Source organism: Apodemus sylvaticus, chromosome 7, assembly GCF_947179515.1.
Source record: "Apodemus sylvaticus chromosome 7, mApoSyl1.1, whole genome shotgun sequence".
NCBI lineage: Eukaryota > Metazoa > Chordata > Mammalia > Rodentia > Muridae > Apodemus > Apodemus sylvaticus.
This window is the reverse complement of record NC_067478.1, coordinates 13,757,483-13,779,688: the sequence shown is the minus strand read 5'-3', so window position 1 is coordinate 13,779,688 and position 22,206 is coordinate 13,757,483. Positions and strand designations below refer to the sequence as shown.

Sequence of the window (22,206 nt, the reverse complement as noted above, 5' to 3'; positions counted from 1 at the left end):
GCTGTGGATGCTGGAAATTAAATTAGACCCTCTGGAAAAAGAGTACACAATCTTAACTGCTGAGTGAGCTCTCTAAACAACTGATTTGGCTTGGCTTGGCTTGGCTTGACTTGGTTCGGTTCGGTTCGGTTCGGATTGGATTTTTCTTTTCTTTTCTTTTCTTTTTTTTTTTTAAGATTTTATTTATTTATTATTATACAATAAGTACACTGTAGTGGTCTTCAGACACTCCAGAAGAGGGCATCAGATCTTGTTACGGATGGTTGCGAGCCACCATGTGGTTGCTGGGATTTGAACTCAAAGCCTTCAGAAGAGCAGGCTGTGCTCTTAACCACTGAGCCACCTCTCCAGCCCCCTCGGATTGGATTTTTCATGGGTGTGGGTGTTTTGCCTGGGTGTACATCTGTATCATGCTTGTGCCTGGGGCTTGCTGAAACTAGGGCAGGATATCTGGCTCCCAGATATCTAGAACTGAATGGTGGTGACCTGCTCTGTGGGCACTTGCCATCAAATTTAAGTCCTCTGCAAGAGCAGCCAGCACTCTTCACTATTGAGTCATCTCTTTTAAGTATGTACAGTGAAATAAATAGGACAGATAAGCCTTCAGCTCTGAAGTGTTCATAAATGATCTGCACTATCCGCTCCAGAAATACATGGTTATGGCCTCCAGGAGCTTCCACATGTCCCTTATGTTTAATGCATGTGAGGGTCAGATGAAGGTGTCGTTACAGAACTGGTTCTCTACCTTCTTCATATAGGTCCTGTGTATCAAGATCAGACCATCAAATACACTTCACCCAGCGAATCATTTCACAGGCCCTTTTTGTCCTTTTTCTTAATATAAATATAATTTCATATTAGCAATAAGGTTTTAAATCTCACTTCTCCTGAACATGCAGATTAAAGAAGACTTGCTTGGTTTTTCATTAGTTTTTGTTCTTTCTTTATTCTGCAATTCAGAGTCTCTCTCCAGGCTGACTTCCACTCAAAGTTCCACCTGCTCCTGCTTCCCCAGGTCCGCAGTCAATATTAAGCTAGTTTCCCTTTAAATGTGTGAGAATGGTGCAAATTTTCTGCTGTCTAGCTTTCATGTTTGAGTTTACTGCCTTATAGCTGGGTCTGATAGAGCTCACAGCACATAGTCATTTTTGTGCTGCATAGTAATCAGGGGGCAAAGAATTCACTTAAATTACTATAATTAGCAAAGCTTCACCGAGCACTCCATGTTTCTCTTAACTCTTACTTTGTTCTGCTGTGTCTATAACAGCTTTGTTGTTCAGTGTTTGTCGCCCTCACATGCAGAGGTAATTAGAGTCTCGGCATCAAGCTCCAGAACAGACGGTTACTTCTGGCTCATCAACACCCTCATTGCCGTGTGGAACCTTCAGGAACATCCCCGGTTTTGCTTTTTTATCTACTGATGAGCCGTGCTGGGCCACACCTGCAGTAGGGCTGTGTGCCTGCTGTGTGCAGGCATGTTACACATGTTACACATGGATAGGTGCTCTGGGTGTCCATCCTCTGGGTATTGACACTTGGAAAGAAGGAAGACCCGAAGGGAGACCTGATAGTTAATTTTTGAGATAAACTAGAAACCTCAAATTCAGGGTATATTGTTTTTTAGAAGTAATATATTTGTTTTATTAAATTTTCTTAAATTCTCTCACATTCTTTTTTTTTTTTTTAAGATTTATTTATTTATGTAAGTACACTGTAGCTGTCTTCAGACACACCAGCAGAGTGCATCCGATCTCATTAGATATGGTTGTGAGCCGCCATGTGGTTACTGGGATTTGAACTCATGACTTCTGGAAGAGCAGTCAGTGCTCTTAACCACTGAACCATCTCTCCAGCCACCTCTCACATTCTTAAAATCACTATCTATTTGCTTTGGATTTCTTCCTAAGAAATCCTAAATTTTCATGCACTCTGCTGGTGTGTCTGAAGACAGCTACAGTGTACTTACATAAATAAATAAATCTTAAAAAAAAAAAAAAAGAATGTGAGAGAATTTAAGAAAATTTAATAAAACCTAATTCTGTGACTACTCAGACTAAAATGGCAAACATGGATTTGTGTTCATGGAAACTGGTCACCAGGCAGACATTTTCTCACCCCTTAAACATATATCATTGCTGCTGCTTATGTCACAGGTGTTGCCTGAATATACTTAAACAGGTTGAGCTTTGGATGTTTAACACTGCTGTGCATGGGTGACAAAGCAAAGCTTGGTCTGTTGGCCACTCTGTTTGCAGTTAGTCACCTTCCTTCTGTAGGGTCACAGGGATGACATGTGCACACTGGGAACCAAGCTCCAGACTAAGTCCATTTCATTCTCCTTCTTATTCTTTTGTAGGTTTTCTTGCATTCATATCTCTTTTGTGGACATGACCCTAATCTACTCACCAGGTTTTATTCTTGAATAGTTTGGTGCTTCTTCTGATCCCTCTGTGGAGCCCTTGGTCACACTGTTACCATGTTTGTCTTAAATGAGCAGCCCGAGTAATAGGACTTTTTTCCCTACAACATCTAGAGCATGTCCTTCATTTTCATTAGCAAGCACAGAAAGGAAAGCTTTTTCAGTTCTTGGCGGCAGAAAGATGTGTTCATTGCACTGCGTTTGCTAGCTGCCGTTCATCCCTCCAACGTGACTTTTCTCCTGCCTCAGGTTTCTGAAGGTATACTCTTTAACTCTTCAAAAACCTGTTTGTTTGGTTTTTTTTTTTTTTTTTTTTTTTTGATTTGGTTTTTTTGAGACAGGGTTTTTCTGTGTAGCCCTGGCTTTCCTGGAACTCACTCTGTAGACCAGGCTGGCCTCGAACTCAGAAATCCATCTGCTTCTACCTCCCAGAGTGCTGGGATAACAGGCGTGCGCCACCACCGTCCGGCCTGTTTGGTTTTTTTTAAGATATTGTACCTCTTTTTTTTTTTTTTTTTTTTTTTTTTTTTGATTTGTTTTTTTCGAGACAGGGTTTCTCTGTGTAGCCCTGACTATCCTGGAACTTACTCTGTAGACCAGGCTGGCCTCGAACTCAGACATCCGCCTGCCTCTGTCTCTGCCTCCCAGAGTGCTGGGATTACAGGCGTGTGCCACCACTGCCCGGCTCTTCTTTATTCTTATTGCTTGCATCTACATATATGCATGTATATTTCTAAATGTAACCTTTCCTATGTTAGAACCTAATTTTACCAATATGACTGCCCAAACATGAGCAGAACAATTATGAATAGTTGTACGACCAGTAGTCAAGCTTTGACCCTACACAAAGAACCAAAAATCATTTTAAATGGAGTGGTTTTTTTTTCCTTTATAACTTGTTCCTTGTTATATGGAATATTGAGATTTTTCTGCTTGTGCATGGGTGAGCTGCTGTTTTTGCAAGAAGTCTTTTAACGTTTTCTATTTAGTAATATATGGAGATGCCTCCAATTCCTATGTAAATCTCAAGAAGACAGAATATTTTCTTCTAAAACCTATAGTTTTCAGTAAGAATGAGACTAGAAGTTAGTGATACTAGTTCTCTGGTAGGAAGGGTTGCTGGTGGCTGTATGACAGACCTAGGGAGGAAACGCCATTTTATTGATATCTTTTTGTAACTTTTCAATTTTGCATCATATACATGGGGTTTTTTGTTTGTTTTGTTGTTTTGGGGCGTTTTTTGTTTGTTTTTTGGTTGTTAATTTATTTCAAAAATAGACATTACCAACCTCTAAGATTAAAAAGAATTTGCAGTCCTGTCCCTTTTTAAAAGAGAACTTCCTAAATCTGACCTCCATAATCTACTCTGGTACTCAGGCACCTACCATCATAGATACCCACTCAATAATAAAAGTTATATTTAAATCAAAGCATAAATTACATAATATTCAAAATGATAAGGAGCTTGAGATGTTTTAAAGTGCATTTGGGTCATTGGTATATGTCTTAAAACATTTAAGTGCACTGCTACAGCAATGTAACATCAGTTTTTACTTGAATTTCTTAACTCTTTAGGAAATTCTCCATCACTTGTACATGAGACTGGATTGTTGTTATCTGCAAAAGAAATGCAGTTAAGTCCAGAGAGATTATCTAGTGATTAATAACACTTACTGTTCTTGTAGAGGACCTAAGTTTAGCTCCCAGTACCCACTTTGGGTGGCAAACCAATGCCTGTAACTCTGAAGATCTGATGCCTTCATCTGCACTAATGCATAATGCACACAGAAGCAGACATTTGCGTGCATACACACAATTTTTTGTTGAAGAAATGATCAGCTGGGTGTATGGTAAACATCTTTAGTCCCAGCATTCAGAGCAGAAACAAGTGAATCTCAGAATTCTAGGGTGTCCTAGTCTACACAGTGATTTTCACAATGGTCAGGGCTACACAGAGAAACCCTGTCTCAAGAAACCAATATAATAGTCTTTAAAGAACAGTAATTAAAGCTATCAAATCTCAGATTTAAGAAGTCTGTCTTAGTTGGGCAGTGGTGGTACACGCCTGCAATCCCAGCCTGGTCTACAGAGTGAGTTCCAGGACAGCCAGGGCTATACAGAGAAACCCTGTCTTGAAAAAACCAAATCCAAAAAAAAAAAAAAAAAAAAAAACCCAACCAATCAAACAAACAAAAACAAAGTCTGTCTTAAATGCATATTAACTCTTAGGTTCTATAGGAAATTACGAGGTTAGAGAGCCTTCCCTACATATTATTCAATTTTGTGTATAGTTAAGCATACAAACTTATCTTGTAATGATAAAGAGATGGCAAAATATGCTTTAGAATTTGTTGTAGGCTGATGATTGAAGGTGGTGGGAGTCTGACCGAGTATGGTAATGTGGTACTTTACTTTATTCTCTGACTGTTTAATAGTCGGTAGTCCAGCTCCTGTTGTGCTCAGGCGGTGCAGTCATTCAGCCATCCTCCAGAGTGACTTCCTTTCTGCTCCTATGTTTGTACGGACAGCTCTGGATGCTATCTTAAAGCTTAGGAGGAAATACTTTTTCACCCCACACCATTTGCTTAGCATAGGAATGTTTTGCATCAGGGTGTTGGGTGCTAAAGAAAAAAATGCTTATCTTTCATAGCACGTGCAGGACAGTGAGAACAGATAGGAGGGAAATGTCTTGGATGCTCTTTTTAGCTCATCCAGGGTCTCAGCTCGGGTATGTAGGTAGGTATAGCTTCTCAAGAGTCTTTGTTCTGGTGGGCATAGCAATGCACACTTTTAATTTCAGCACTTGGGAATTAGAAGAAGGTAAATGTCTGTGTGTTATAGGGCAGCCTAGTCTAGTGAGTTTCAGGACAGCTTGTCCTGCAAAAACAACAAATCTACAGCTATATTATATATGTATGTCACAGAATCGCTGTTTAGATAGGCAGCCTGTACTGCATAGCCTCTTCTTGTTAGGCTCTTTTAATGGAAGAGTGTGCCTTGAGAGGGATTTCCTCTTATTTCTTGTTTTGTTTCATTTTGTTTTGTTTTGTTTTTTGGATTTGGTTTTTTTTTCGAGACAGGGTTTCTCTGTATACTCCTGGCTGTCCTGGAACTCACTCTGTAGACCAGGAGAAATCTGCCTGCCTCTGCCTCCTAGAGTGCTGGGATTACTGGCGTGCACCATCACCGCCCAGCTAACACTTTTTAAAAAATAATTGGAGTGGTCTTGACCCTTAGCACCTGGCGGCTGTCGAGGAAAGGAAGATCAAGTCCTTGGTGGCTCTCCTGGTTGAGACGCAGATGAAGAAACTGGAGATCAAGCTCCGGCACTTTGAAGAGCTGGAGACTATCATGGACAGAGAGAAGGAGGCTGTGAGTAAGGGGATTGGTGAGGGGGGTTGAAGAGTAGCGCTGACATGCCCTTCAGAGGGAAAAGTTAACTCTTTGTATGTCTTAGCTGTGAACATACTTCTCATTAAAATTTCCCTTTTATAAAAAGTTGATTCTTATACTGATTGCCTATGTGTTGCTGAAGTAAAACCTTATAAACTCACTGTCTGGTTCAGGATTTTCTTTTCCAGATTTTCGTGCTTTTAATATTCAGTCCCATTTTCTTCAATGTCCTCCTTATATTTGACCTTTGACTTCATCTCTGTCGCTCCTTCTTCCCTCTTCTGTAGGTTGACTGGTAGCTGGAATTAGGCCGAGGTTGAACCTCAAGCAGCATTTGCCAAAGCTGCTTCCCTGTGAATGTACATGAATGCCTTGATACACACAGTCTGCACCTGAGCAAGTCCGTGTGCCACCGTGTATTAGTAGGCTTGTGAATTTGATAGTTGTATCAGTCCCTGTGTAGGTGAATTCATATTCTAATTTATCTTCTGAAAAGTCATTAACAGATCTAGAAACATAAACATACTCATTATTTTAATTGTCCGTACTGAAGACTCCAACAGTGATGCTGATCAGTCAGTGCTGATCCTTCCCAAAGGCAGGCCTGGAGCCCAGGCAGGCTACTGTGGAGCCTCTCGTGGACCATAGAGTGGGATGTCAAATATGTATTTATCTGCTGTTTTATGACATAGGGACAAATCAGCCATTATTATCTTGTTTTAACCAAAAGTCTCAGAGTTGTATAGACTTGTGACCCATTTCTCCTGTGCAATAGGACTCTGACACTGGAAAACTAGTGGGTCTGTGTGCTTCCTTTTAGGGCTCATTCCTTCTCAGCTTCCCCAATACGGTTGCTTTAAGACTTTTTCTTTTTATAACATAATTTGTTTCATTTATTTAAGTAGCAGTAAATGATTTAAAATTTTTTACTTTAGAATTAAATGACTGTGAAGTTGCTTGTTTTTCTTCTGAAGACTTAAAGAAGTTGTGCGCCACACTATTGAGGATGGAAGCAAAGTGTCCTGTTCAGATATTACTTGTTTCCCTTTGAAAAATGTGAGGAGTGACCACGAGGATGAGCCGGGGACTGGGTCAGAGTCCAGGTAGTGTTCAGGAGGAATTGCTTTGTCTGCTGTTTTGTATAGTGGCGACACCACACTAGAAAAATGGAGGTAGAATGAAAAGGAGCCCTTGTGAGACAGTAATCTTAGACCAGAAGCTTTCCAAATAAGGAAAGTAGTAATTTTCCAGTTGTATTTTTGAAGGTAAAGCTAACAGGATATCTTTACTAGCAGATTGTAAATTTTAAAAGATTTCAGTCTCCAGAGGAGTTATGTTTAACTTTTCTTTTCTTTCCTTTTTTTTTTTTCTAACCTATTAAGGTTTTTTTCCCCTCTTAATGTGAATGGGTGTTTTGTCAAATGTATGTCTGCACTGTGTTCATGATGTGCCCAGAGAGACCAGAAGAGAGTGATGGATCATTCCCTGGAACTTGACTTGCAGATGGTTGTGAGCTGCCATTTTGGTGTTGGCAATAGAACCTAGAGCCTCTGGAAGAAGAGTCAGTATACTTAACCAGTGAGCCATCTCTCCAGCCCCTTTTTTTCCTTATTATTTCCCATAATTTAATTTGTTTATGTTGCCCTTAACAATTTAACCTATTTTTGGCTTGGACACCATTCCATTGCATTGTTTGTGTCTGTGTGACTTAGAAATCCATACATCAGTCACATATTCCTTTCTTTATTTTTTCTGAGACATGGTTTCTCTGTGTGGCCCTGGCTATCCTGTAACTCACTCTGTAGACTAGACTGGCCTCAAACTCACAGAATCCACCTGCCTCTGCCCCAAGTGCTGGGATTAAAGGTGTACCCACCCCTGGCCCACAGGTTCCTTTCTAAAGCATAGTAGCAAGTCCAAAATCAAAATGGTGTAGACCCAGCTTGAAAGACACAAGGAGACAACAAAGTATAGTGGTTTTCTTTTCTCTTCAGGGTAACAGGCTAGCTGTGTATTTCTTTTCTTTTCTTTTTTTTTTCCCTTGGTGGGGGGCTGTGTATTTCTTTAACTTGATTTTTTTCATCTGTTAATCTCCTTTTCTGTCACCAAGTATTGACACATAAACTGCTTGTTAACTCCAGTTCTGGGACTTCTCAGCTGATACTTGAGTACTGGACAGTACATGTGGATGGAGTTTTGTCAGAGTTCCCCCACCATCTTTTTCACCCCCTTCTCTGGCTTTACCCAAATAGAGGCAGGGAGAAGAGCTCTGTCTGAGCTTGGGATGCCCTTGCAGCTGTGAGTTTGTTGAGTATCTGAACGCTGAAGAATGTTCTGATGTGGGCTCCCCTTGGATGGCGCTGTACAAAGATAACTAACCCTCATCTGTGTCACGGAGAAAGTTGACAGGTTCACTAACTCTTTACTTACATGAGTAATTTGTGTTGTTTTTGTCTATATTCCTAGGAAATGGGGAGGCAGATTAAATTCAGGTATCCATAGAGGCTGAGCCTCACATTGCTGGGAATGCCCTCTTTGGGCAATGTTTTTGTTTGTTTATGTTTTGAGATAGGGCTCATTCTGTAGTGACAGCTAATCCCAAGCTCTTGGCCCTTCATTTGCCCCGAAGCTTCTTCAGTGCTGGACTAGACTCATGAGCTGCCACACTTGGCCATGTTTGTATCTTACTTTCATTTTACAATGGATGAGTTTCAAACCTTTTGGTGGTGGGGTTTCAAGATAAGATTTTTGTGTGTGTATAGCCCTGTCTTGTCCTGGGATTTACTGTTCAGAACAGGCTGACCTTGGATTTGAGATCTGTCTACCTCTTTATTAAGTGCTGGGATTAGACATGCAGCACCATGCTTAGCTGAGCTTCTAGTCTAACTCAAACTTACCCTTTCGGGGTTTTTTTTGTTTTTTTTTTTTAAACAGTGAAGAAGAGAGGTTAACGATTGGTTCTTCTATGTCTGGAAGTCTAGTTTCCCCAGAACTACTTGAATAATTTTTTCTCTTTTCTCTCTTTTGTCTTGGCACCTTTATCAAATAGTAGGTACCTATCTATGTAGGTTTATGCATGTATAGTCTTTAAATTTGATTTGATTTTAAAAAGTGACGTGTCGGGGATACTTGGTGGGGTCCGGATATATTAACTTTTTAAAATCTGCTGCTTCCGCCCTACTATAACAGACATGTGCCTAGGGCATTTGGGAGTCCAGAGCCATCTGGAGTCAGTTGGGAACTGTGATCTGGATCCTGACTCTCACCTCAGGGGACTCACTTGTCCTACATTAAAACTTTGGCTTTAAACTGGGTTTTCTTTTCAGGTGTATGCATGTGTATTTAATCACTTGCCTTTTTTACTTACTTTTTTTGCTACATAATTACTTCCTTTTAATTACTTTTTCTATTTTAACCTGCCAAAAAGGGTGAGTCCAGGACATTGTTCTAAGTTTTTTTTTTGGGGGGGGGGGTGCACAGTCGTAACCTGGGTTATAAAAAAGAACCAGTCAGAAACCGTGTTCCTCACACCCAACCCTGCCCCACCTTTTTAAAAAAAAAAAAAAAGACAACAATGTCTACAAATAATTAGTATGATTGAGGGTAGATGATTCTGTTTTTCTGGTAGGGATAATGTGTTTTGTTTCAGAATCTACATGCTATCTTCAAACTGGTAATTCCCCTACTTAAATATCAAGAACTAGGACTATAGACACATTCTACCATTTTTGACTTATTTCTTCTCATTTTTCTTTCCTAAGAGGCTTATTTGTTTGTTTGGCTGGTTTTGCTTCTTACATTGAATCCATCCATGAACCTAAGCTACCAAGAAATGCTAGTTAAGAAGACAAAACAGGGTGAGACCACAGATTAGAGACAACAGAAGCTCACCCTTAGTATTGCAGCTTATTTACAAAGCCAATCTATACCTACTTTCTATAGGTTTTTTGTTTGTTTGTTTGTTTGATTTTGGTTTTTGGATTTTGGATTTTGGGTTTTTTGAGACAGGGTTTCTCTGTGTAGCCCTGGCTGTACTGGAACTCACTCTATAGACCAGGCTGGCCTAGATCTCAGAAATCTGCCTGCCTCTGCCTCCTAGAGTGCTGGGATTACAGGCGTGTGCCACCACCGCCCGGCCTTTCTGTAGTTCTTAAATCACATCAGGTCTACAAGGTAAGCTGTGTAGAACAGTGACTCAAGGCTAAGAGATTCATTTCTGGTAGCCTGTGTTTGACCTCAGGAGATTGCAAAATCCTTAGCTTTCTGAAGAGAATACGAAGAAACATACAAGCAAGGCTATGGTCAACCCCAAGCTGTTCTTTTATTGTTTGGTCAGTACTTAATCATCCAAAGTTGAACTTTTTGAGAATTCTCTCCATATTTACATCTTAGATCCTTTCTTGTGTAAGAACATCCAAACAGGCAGGAACCTTACAAGACAGCTCTATCTTACTCTGCAAACCATCTGACCAGCTCTCAGGATGTGGTCTTGAGTATCTTCCACCTCCACCTGTCTTCCTCTTCCCTCCCACTTAGCTCTCCTGTGACATTTCATCCATCAGGCCTCCCCCTGCTGCTCCCTCTACCAAAGTAGATCACCTCTGACAATATTTGTAAGGTAATCGGCATGCTTATTCATCCGAGTTTTTGCTTTATTGTGTTTAGTCTTTATTCACAGAACTGGCTCCTCCCAAAAGCCAAAAGCTTCCATTTGCTTTACATTACATTTGAGTGGCTGAAAATAGTGATAGCCAACAGAGGTAAAATGTGAGCCTTACATGCAATTGATTTGTACCAGCTGTGTTGAAAATGTTTAAAACAACTGAAATTACAATAATTTAATATGACAGTACCATTTCTACTTGTAATCAAAATGACTTTGTTGTTTCACTGAGCAGTAGCATAATTCACCTGGTAAGGTACTTTTTTGTTGTTGTTGTTGTTGTTTTGGGAGGTTTTTTTTGGGTTTTTTTTGGGGGGGGGGGGTTCGAGACAGGGTTTCTCTTGTATAGCCCTGGCTTTCCTGGAACTCACTCTGTAGACCAGGCTGTCCTCGAACTCAGAAATCCGCCTGCCTCTGCCTCCCAGAGTGCTGGGATTACAGGCGTGCGCCACCACCGCCGGGCTTCCGAGCTATTTTTCTTAATGTTCATTCGTTCTTTCTTTCTTTCTTTCTTTCTTTCTTTCTTTCTTTCTTTCTTTCTTTCTTTCTTTCTTTCTTTAATTATTTATTTGATGTACATGAGTATACTACACTGTAGGTGTCCTCAGACACACCAGAAGTGGGCATCAGATCCCATTATAGATGGTTGTGTGTCACCATGTGGTTGCTGGGAATTGAATTCAGGACCTCTGGAAGAGCAGTCGGTGGACTTAATGCCTGAGCCCCAATTTTATATATTCCTTTTTGTGGCGTTTGGCTCTGAGCCCAGGGCTTTATGCACATGCTTTACCAGTGAACTATATGCCATTTTCTAGCCCTCAGTATTGAAATGCTTATATTTCTCACGTTGCATAAAAAAATTTTCATTTAATCAGTCAAAATATGTGAATTTGTCACTTGGTATAATTTTAGCTTAGATTTGCTTTGCCATACCATTCAAACGTTCCATATAGAAAAACGAAAAATATGTGTGTACCTAAGGTTATGTGGCCTCTGTGACATTTTATATTCTAGAATAGACAGTGACCAAAGGCATCACATTCAGAAGGAAGCACCAGGCAGCCTGAACAAGCTTTACACACCACCTAGGGGGAGCAAGTAGCAAACTTTTTTTTTAAAATATAGGGAAGTACTTGAACCTTTGGCAGCCTGATTAGGCATGCTTTAACCCCAACACTTGGGAGGCAGGGGCAGGCAGAGTTCTGGTCAGCAGTGCATCCTATGAGGCTCTTGTCTTCCAGTAAATAAATGAAATAAAAGCTACAGGCTTACCTAGACAGGGGCAGACAGCTCTGTCATAGCTATTTGAAAGTTTAGAAAAGAAAAGAGGATCATTTGAGCCCAGGAATGCACTGGCATCCTAAACAACATCGCTACTGCATACTGTCTCTAATATTACTCATAATAATTAGTCTCATACTATTAGTGATAATAATAAGTTGATAAAGATGATAATGAAGGAGGAGATAACGTCCCAGTCTGTCAAAAGAAAAAGTAGGGCCAAAGGGCAGTTGCCCCAATACTGTACAAGGAAAAACCTATTTTAGACTAAATATAGGAGCATTCCTGGTACGGGGTCTTTTGCAGCATGGTGTGTTTGGAACTCAGACATCAAATAAATGTTCTTCTTGTCACACAATCCTGAGAAGCCTCTTGGTAGCGGGTTTTTTTTTCCTACTTTATTACAGCTAGAGCAACAGAGACAGCAGTTGCTTACCGAGCGCCAGAACTTCCACATGGAACAACTGAAGTATGCTGAACTCCGTGCTCGGCAGCAAATGGAGCAGCAGCAGCATGGCCAGCCACTTCAGCAGGCTCACCAGCACTCGGGAGGACCTGGGGTGGCCCCACTTGGGGCAACAGGCCACCCTGGCATGATGCCTCATCAACAGCCCCCTCCATACCCCCTGATGCACCATCAGATGCCACCACCACATCCTCCCCAACCAGGTAAGAGGAAAGCTTTACTAACAGGACACATACGTCCATTTTACCATGGAACATGCCACAAAATCATTTCTCAAAAAACCTTTTGGAATTTTTCATTTTCATCTACAAAATCATAGGCAAGTGAGTTCTTTTGTTACCATCACATAAATCTAGCCAGTTATTTCCAATATCCTCTCTATACGATGCCTTTTCATTGGGTATGTCAGCCTCTGAATCAGCATTGTATCCCAGAGTTTCTTAATAATTTAACTATATGCTAGGCATGGTGAGCATGCCACTTGTTTTAAAGTTCATAAGACAGATGATGAGTTCCAGGTCAGTCTGTGTACATAATAAGACCCTGTCTACTAAGCCCTAGCACCAGGTTAGGAAAAATATATTTAGACACTGCATATACTGCATCTTTTCAAGGAAACTTGTAAGACACAATGAACTTTTCATGACTCATTTACCTTTCTACCATTTTTAATATATTCTCATGGATATGAGATAATTGGATACCATTTTCATTTTTACAAGTGTACTTTTTATTTACCTCAATCATAAATGGTTCCTAGATTCAGAGCTTCTTGAAATGAAATGCAAATCTTCTCTCCAACATATTCAAAAGAAGCAATTGAAGATAAACAGGAAGATTTTTTTTGAAGCCTCAGAAAACCCTAACACATGAGTTCTTCATAGAACAGATTTCTGAATGCTCTTCTAGAAGTTACCAATCATTTTTGCTTGTAGAAGCCATAGCTGAATACACTTGTCTTCTAACAGCTTATATTGTCAATATGAATCTTATTGACAGGCCAAAGTATACTTTGGATAATTTTACTGGTTTTAACTTTAAAAAAAGGTAGGCAGAACTGGGTGTGGTCATACAGGTTTGCAATCCCAGCACCCACAAGGCAGAGGCAGGAAGATTTCTGAATCCAAGGCTAATTTTGTCTACATTAGTAAGTTCGAGGACAGCCAGGGCTATGTAGTGAGGCCCTGACTCAAAAACGAGCAAATGAGCCGGGCGGTGGTGGCGCACGCCTGTAATCCCAGCACTCTGGCAGGTAGAGGCAGGCAGATCTCTGAGTTCGAGGACAGCCAGGGCTACACAGAGAAACCCTGTCTCGGAAAAAAAATAATAAATCCAAAAAAACCAAAAGAAAAAAAAAAAGAAAAACAAGCAAATGGGACTGGGGGATGATGGCTCAGTTGTTAAGAGCACTAGTTGATCTTGCAGAGAACCCAGGTTAGTCTATGTCCATACCACCATGAACTCGCCTAATACTCTAAAGAACACTCAGATTCATTTCCAGACTCTTACACAGACATACATGCAGCCAAAACATCTCTTGCATATAAGAATTTAAGACCCTGTAATAACTATGGGAAAATTTTGACTTTTCATATGTGGGCACTAACACCTGAAAATTTATATTAGGGACACTGTTGTCATCATAATCAGGTTTTTCATTTGATTTTAATATTTTTCTGGAGATCATTTTTGAAATCTAACATGCTCACACCACAGGATACTTTCCACCTCTCTGAACACTTCAATGAATCTTAGAGTCTCTGTATGAGAGCTTCATTTTGGGGCTGGTGAGATGGCTCTGCAGGTAAGAGCACTGACTACTCTCCCAAAGGTCCTGAGTTCAAATCCCAGCAACCACATGGTGACTCACAACCATCCACCATCCATAATGAGATCTGACAGCCTCTTCTGGTGTGTCTGAAGACAGCAACTGTGTACTTAGGTATAATAGTAATAAATAAAATCTTTTAAAAAAAAAAAAAAGAGAAAGAGCTTCATTTTGTCCAGTGATAGGTTTTTAAAATATGCATATCCTCAACAGGACTGCAACGTCACTTTCCAAGCACAGTGATTATTTCAAAATGTAGGTGCTATGCTGGGCCATAGTCTCCGCTGCACCTTGTGTTGCACTGTCCTGTCCCGCCCACATCAGTCTATCCCTTGGTGAACTTGCTGTGCAGTTGACCACCTGATCCAAGGCAAGGCTGCCTCGCCTCAGTAGAGCCAGGAATCACAACAGGCTGCCGGTGGCTGAGAGGCAGTAACAGGGGACTTAGAAGCAGCTCGTCCTAGTGAGGAAGTACCAGCAAGTGTGTTGATAAAATCACTTTTACAAGACATAGGTCGCTTTTGTTTCACTTTCTCATCAAAATTGGATTTTCTACATCACATATGTAATGGAAAGGATCATTCATCATGAGAGAGGCTATTTTATTAATTTGTGCCAAGCTATTTTTATGTAAGTTTGTACAAACAAACACACAGCTATACAGTGGTTCAGTAAGGTTCATAAAAGTTGTCTTCTGACCCCTGACCCCCTACATTCTTGTTGTTTAATGCTTATCCCTGCATTCATACAAATCACATAAAATATTAAGATATAAAGTAGTATATATTTGAGAGAACATACAAATTGTGTGACCTTGATGAGTTTAATAGGGATTATAACCCCTGTAGCAGTCTCCCATGTTCTTCCTCCCTGGCCCTCCCAAGATACATCTCTCAGGACTTCCAAACATAGTTTATTGGTTATAATCATTGTGATTTTCATCTGGCTTTCTTAATAACGTTTACAATGTGCATATGCTCTTCTGAGTGACCTTGTCCTTCTGTTCACTCTGCAGTGTTCATCTCTTCCCACTCTTAAGTTGTGAATTCTTTCCCTGAAGTTGGATTGCTTTTCAAACTTAAATCTTATGAATAGCTAATTCAGTTGTCAAGAAACAGAAGCATATTTTTTAGCTAGCATCTGCACACGTTTCTATTGTACACATATTGTATGTATGGATTGAGAATTGTTATAAAATATGCATATGATCATATTAGTAGATGATGCCAAAATGTTTCCAGAACTTTGGGTCTCTTTAAACTCTCATCATATGAGTATAGTAATTTTCTGTTTGGTGGGTTAGTTTGGCTTTTATGTTTTGGATTTGTTTTGTTTTATGGCTTTTTAAATCTCTGGTAAAATTAATAACAGCTTTCAAAGTTGGTAGTGTGCCTACAATCCCTGTATTTAGGAAACAAGTTTTTTGTTACAAGTTCTGTGCTAGTACATAGTAAATTAATTTCAAAATGGAAGGACAGACAGAGCCAGCCAGGTTGGATCGTGTGCACCTATAATCCCCAGAACTCAGGAGATAGACTGAAGATTCACTATAAATTTAAGGTCAGGTAAGTAAGACTTGTCTTTAAATTAGAAAAGGAAGCTGATTGGTGGCACAAGCCTTTAATCCCAGCGTAGAGGCAGATGGATTGAGTTTGAGGCCAGCCTGGTCTACAGAGTGGGTTCCATGATGGCCAAGGTTAAACAGGAAAAAGTGAGGACTGGAGAGATGGCTTAGCAGTTAAGAGCACCGACTGCATCTTCAAACAAAAATAAAAAAGAAGGCAACAAGCTGGTGAGTTTGTACTCAGTCATTCCACTTCTGCTGTTTTACTAATTTGATTTGGTCAGGTTCTCAAAGTATAGCCCCAGCTGGCCTCAAACTCAAAAAGGTCTGTCTGCCTCTGCCAGACTATATCAGTGCCTTTCAAATGAAGCTCGTGATGTAAAGACTGTCTTCTCTCTCTGATTTGTCAGTGATACCACTTGATACTTGTAAGCAAGTCTGTACTGTCTTGTTTTTTATCATCAACATGACAAACTACAGTCACTTTAGAAGAGGGACTTTCAGTTGAGGAATTGCTTAGATCCTATTGGCTTGTAGGCCGGCCTCGGCCTGTGGTGCATTGTCTTGCTTGCTGGCTGATATAGAAGGACTTAGCCCACTGGGCAGCACCGTTGTTTGGGCAGGTGGTCCCTGGATGTACAAGAACACTAGCTGAGCAGGCCCCGAGAGCAAGCCTGTTAGCAACATTCCTCCATGGTTTCTGCTTCAGGATTCGGCATTGAACTACTGCAATGATTCCTGTTGAAATAACTATTTTCTTCTCCAAGTGTGCTTTGCTCATAGTTTATCCCAGCAACACTAGGTTAGTTAACAAAAATACGCTTTCAACTAACACTTTCTGAGTTTTAGAAAAGTTTACAGGTGAGCTGGGTACAATGATCCATAACAGTCAGGTAGATTGCCACTCTGGGCTACATAGCAAATTCCAGGCCAGCGGTGACTTCATAGTGACCTTTCTCACCAGTGCTACTACTAATAATGGTAAGGTCTGATCATTCAGAAGGCAGAACGTTCAAACCTGTGCTTCCTAATAGGAATGTAACTTCCCAGCGCAGAAAAAGACAAAAATAATCAGATCACACAGCATTTACATTAGGACCTGAGGTCAGGTAACAGGGGAGTGTTTGATTTTGGCCAGAATTTATGTGTTGCGAATAGGCAGGAAAACTTTATGTCTGATAACTGTGGGAGAAAGAAGTCAAGACAGATTTGTTGCTGAGTGATTAATTCATGAAGCTTTTTAGAGGAAGCTTACTTCCTATGCAACCATGAATAACCCAGGTCAGGTCCCAACACCTACAGAAGCCAAGTGTGCTCTTTTGTAAACCTCTAACCCTATCACTGTGGGGGACAGGGACAGAAGGCTCGCTGGGGCTTGGTGGGTGGCGGTATAGCTGAAAAGCAGAATCTCTAGGTTCTGAAGATCGGACGGATGGGCATACACACACACACATATACAATGGAAGGCCGGTTATCCAGTAGCAGCTGCACCTCTATACTGATTGCATATGTAATCTTGTATCCCCAGAAAACATGGGGGTGGGGTGTCCCAAGATGTTTTTTTTAATAACAAATAAACAAAAAAATAAATTATATGTAGTAGCATGTAGCATAATATTTATTTTTATTTTATTTATTTTTATTGCTTTTATTATTTTGTATGTCTGGAGATTTGATCAATATGTATGTATCACTTGTGTGCCTTGTGCCCATAGAAGCCAGAGAGGGAGAGCCTTGCATCTCCTGGAACTGGAGTTATGGGTGGTTGTGAGCCAACAAGTGGGTGTTAGGAATCAAACCCAGGTCCTCTGGAGAATAGACTAGTTCTTTTAACTGCTAAGTCATCTCCATCCCTGATTTTCATTATATTTGATTATGTGTGTCTCTAAGTCTGTGTGTGCAGGTGTTAGAGTGAACGCATGTACCCTTGGAGGCTGGAGCCAAAGGCTTTGGTTACTCTTCAACTGTAGTAAAAGGCAGTTACGGGCCACCAGGCATGCTGCTAGCAACTGTGCTTGGGTTCCCTGGAGGAGTGTGCGCTCTTAAACACTGAGCTATCTCTCCACCCCAAAGTATCTTCTGCTGTACAGTTAGCACATCTATTTTTACCTTATCTTACGTTTGCTGAATTTGTTAAAAGAGACAGTATGATGCAGTTCACCATCTCCCCTTAAGCTGTAAAATGGTACCTGACAGTTTCTCAACTTAACCGCTGGGGCTGGAAAGATGGTTTGGTGGTTAAGAGCACTGGCTGCTCTCCCAGAGGACCCAGGTTCAGTTTCCAACATACACATTGCAACTTCTACCTTTCTGTAACTCCAGTTCCAGGGCTTCTGGCATCTTTACACAGACATGTGTGGAGACAAAATCATGAACATAAAATAAAAATATATTACTATATATTTTTTAAGTCAGTAGGCTATTTGTTAAGAAAAGAAAAATCTTAACAAAAACATAACTGCTTCTGCCTGTAATACACTACAATACTATATCAGTTGTTAAAAGATTTTTTTATTTTCATGTGTCTTAAAGGTCGTTCTCTGCACCATATGTGGCTTACAGGTGTGGATCTTAGCCATCAGGCCTCACAGTAGGCCCCTTACTCGCTGGTGCACCCATCGGCCCAGCTGCAGTCTTAACTGAACCAGTTGTTGGTGTTGCCAACTGTTTGACTTTGTGGGATTCACAAATACATGGACAACCTACAGACCAGTGTGGCCTGTTAGGTGACCAGTGCATGTGGCCCAGGTGGCAGGCACACCTGCCTAACATGCCCAAGGCCCTGTATTCCATCTATAGCATCTAAAAAGAAAATAATGAGTGTAGTTTGGTGAGAAGGTGTTATTTCTATAAAATGTTATTTCAGTAACAAACGTCAGACATTTCTTTCAGGTGAGGCACTTGGCTTATTATGTTAAGTTTCCTTGAAATAAAAACCAAAATCCTCTCAATGTGGCCCAGAAGCAGCTGCCTCTAGTCCGCGGTCTTCCTTGCTCAGGCTCTTGCCTTTCCCCAACCTTGCTAATGGAGAAGACACCTCTGAGGATCCTGGGCTCTGCTCGCTTGGCCCCAGTTGTGTTGCTTCCCTTCTGGGGCCTCAGCCAGAGGGTGTCTGCACATAGAAGTGGATGGCTGGCACACAGCTTAAGACTAGATGTTCGAGGTTCCCTCTCCTACCTGTCTTTTCTCACCTTACTCTTTGAATGAATAAAAAGAAGATCCTTAGCTAATATCCCATTAGACATGATAGGTGTAAGGCTTTAGTACAGGATCTAATAAACATGGGAGTGAGAGGGTTTTTCTACTAGCTAAACCTAATTTTAGCAAACCTTTCCATTTCCCAGGCTTCAGATGCCTGCTGTTTAAAAACTGTTTGTATGTAGGTCAGACTCCCACCATCCTGTGCTGTGCCGGTGCTGCTCTGAAGCTCGCTCGCTGTCTGTCCTCCCTCTACCCCACCCCCTCCTCTCACCTCTTTGTTGTCCTCCTCCCACCTCAGAAATTGAAGTGTGTGTGTGTGTGTGTGTGTGTGTGTGTGTGTGTGTTTTAATGGACTATGTACACATTTTGCTTAGCAATGTCTTGGTATTTCAGGTTTATGTGAGTTGTACTTCGAGCTTGTAAGAATTAGCAAGAATTTATTGACTGTTTTTTTTTTTTTGTTTGTTTGTTTTTTGAAGTAATGATACTTGTGTCAAGTAGCCCACCTGCAAAGAAAAGGATCTTTAGATATCAGGTAGACAAACCATTGATTTTTTTTTTTTTTCTTCATTCCAGTCCTCTTAATTCCTATTCAAATTTGATGTTTTCTACATCACCTTTCTGGAGCTGTGGAGATGGCTTGGTTTGTAAACTGCTTGCTAATGCAAGTATGAGGACCTCCTTTGGTTCTAGTATTTATGTAACTGCCTCGTCTGGCATCACACGCTTGCAGTTCCAGGGCTAGGCAGGTGCAGACGGAATCCCTAGGGTTTGCTGGCCATCCTGTCTAGTTGAATCTCAGAAGCAGAAGTAATTGTTTCACTCTAACCTTTCCCTTTTTTTTGCTGCCACCCACTTCCAATGAGGATGGCTTCATAATCCTATCTCTGGCAGTAGAAGAGAGATTATTTCTCAGATTTCAGATTTCATTGTCTCAGCTCAGGCTGTAAGTGGGCTGGCCCTGGTTCACGTGTGCAGTGGTCTAAGTCTGTTGCCGGGCACAGTGTATCCTCAGACCCAGCTCCTCATCTCCTGCTTTCTATTGCTCAGGTAGCAACTCACTGAACCTTTCCCCTTTCTTTAGCAGGCAAAACAATCTTACTGAGATTGGATCAGTTGTGCTGTTAAAGCTCTCAAAATGCTGGAACATAGTAGCATATGTTTCATGAATTAGATTTCTGAGCCATCATAATAAATTTATCACACATTTCCTGGGGCTAGAGATATAACCAGATATAATTAGTAGAGGGCTCGCTGAATGTGTATGAAGACTTCAATGTAATATCTAACACTATTAAAAGCAGGCATCAAAACACATATAAAAACCCACACTTGTAATTTCAGCACTCAAAAAGTCGAATCAGGAATATCAGTTTAAGTCTCCTTTGCTCAGCTCCAAAGAGAACATGGGTCTAGCCTGGAAGACATATGAGACCCTGTCTCTAAAACATAGAAATTTACTCTCACTGCCTGAAGACTAGGTTCTGGCACCCAGCCCTGCCATGTTCCCTATGAGGGTTTCTTCTACGTTCCAATGGTTGCTCTGCCTGCAGCCCTCTGTGATTCTACCTCACCATCTTCCTGTGCTCTTTCTTAGATATTTGTTACTAGATCTAGGACCTCTCAGGAGATTTAATGATCTCCTGTCAGTCCACAGTCACACCTGAGCTGCCAGCCAGACTGCTACCCACTGAATATCAACCCAACACTTGAAAAGAGTTGTTGCACATTTTTTTCAGTTGTCCAAATGTGAATTTTTAGACATTTCCAGGAGCTGGAGAGATGGCTCAGTGATTAAGAACCCTGACTGTTCTTCCAGAGGACTCAGGTTCAATTCCCATCACCCACATAGAGTTTACAACTGTCTCTTACTCCAGTTTCAGGGAATCTGTTATCCTCACACACATATAAATGCAAACAAAACACCAATGCATATGAAAGAAAAAATAAAAGAATTTAAAGACAATTTCCAATACTTACACATTTTTTATTTCAAAATTGGGGGTTATTGATGTTCCATTGGGAAAAGGTGCTTTAAAAAGACTGAAGAAGCTGGGCGGTGGGGGCACACGCCTGTAATCCCAGCACTCTAGGAGGCAGAGGCAGGTGGATTTCTGAGTTCGAGGCTAGCCTGGTCTACAGAGTGAGTTCCAGGACAGCCAGGGCTATACCGAGAAAAAACCAAAATCCAAAAAACCAAAAAGAAAAAAGACTGAAGGAAGGAGCTTTGGTAACAGGAAGAAGATTCTGGAAGGCCTCTGAACTCAAGGCCAGTGTGTTCTGTCTCATCAGTTCTAGGCCACCTGGGGTTACATAGTGAGACCCTATCTTAAATCAATGAACAAATCGATAAATAGAAATCTTATAGATGTGATAGAATGAGGACTTTCTTATAAAGTGTTTCATTTAGGCAGAGTATTACATGAGAAGAGACCTGAACCTTGATTTATATAGTTTGAATATATTATATGATTTCCCCTTCTTTGTCCATAAAGAAAGCTTTGAAGCCATGCATAGAGGCATATAGCTGTAATTCTATCATTCAGATGGCTGAGGCTGGAGGATCATCATGAGTTCAAGGCCTGCCTGAATAGGTGAAGAGGTCCTGGCTATTGTTCTGTACTTTGCCTGTGGATGTTGTTCTCTTGGCCCTTGACTAGGTCCATGGATTCAGCAGACCTTACTTTCAGAACTAAACTGTGTTAAATGATACTAATACAGTTGTGCGTTATGTCATTACCTCATGATGGCTCTGTCTTCTTTGTGACAATGAGGCTCATAGACTCCTGTCATCTTTCTAAGGCTCTGTCATAGCTGTACTTATAGAAGCAGCAGCATGGAGATGGATAAGGACTGTGTTACTCTAAAGCTGGTTTCCCTTTATCATAGGACCAGAAGTGTTCCTCTCTGAACTAGAGTTCTGTACCTTTGAGTTCAAAGAAAAATGTATCTGTATGCACGTAAATCAGTGACATTATTTGTTCTGTCTCCCGTCATCAATGTAAGGACACTGGGAAGAGATGACATTGGCATTTATCTTATTCTCCCACCTCAGCCCAACCCCACCTGTGATTTTACCAGGTCTGTGCTTCATGGATTCCCTAGGGCATCCTCCAGGTCAGGGAGAGGTAGAACTTTGAAATTCCAAATGGAACTGATTTCCTTTGAAAGTCCTTTCTGATCTCTGGTCTGTGCCAGGCATTGGATGTGACGTGACGTGACGTGACGTGATAAGCCACTGCTCATTTAGAGTAACAGAGTGAATCTATTCTTTGCATGATGCTTTCTCAAAATCACACTCATTCGCTGTTTGCTTGCTGTTTGCAATGGACGCGTGTATTATTGTAGATTGGCTTCACGCCCATTCTGTCTAGCTGGGGTAACCTCCCAG

General features: G+C 40.9%; 1 protein-coding gene across 2 annotated transcripts in view; it reads left to right on the top strand.

Annotated features, from left to right (window-relative positions):
• Smarcc1 (SWI/SNF related, matrix associated, actin dependent regulator of chromatin subfamily c member 1) overlaps positions 1-22,206 on the top strand; it is a 97,379-nt gene that overhangs the window by 69,883 nt on the left and 5,290 nt on the right. For both annotated transcript variants that reach the window (XM_052187141.1, XM_052187140.1), the window contains exons 25-26: positions 5,657-5,791; positions 12,164-12,425. In XM_052187141.1, coding sequence (XP_052043101.1) covers positions 5,657-5,791; positions 12,164-12,425 — 397 coding nt within the window. The remainder of the gene's footprint in view (positions 1-5,656; positions 5,792-12,163; positions 12,426-22,206) is intronic.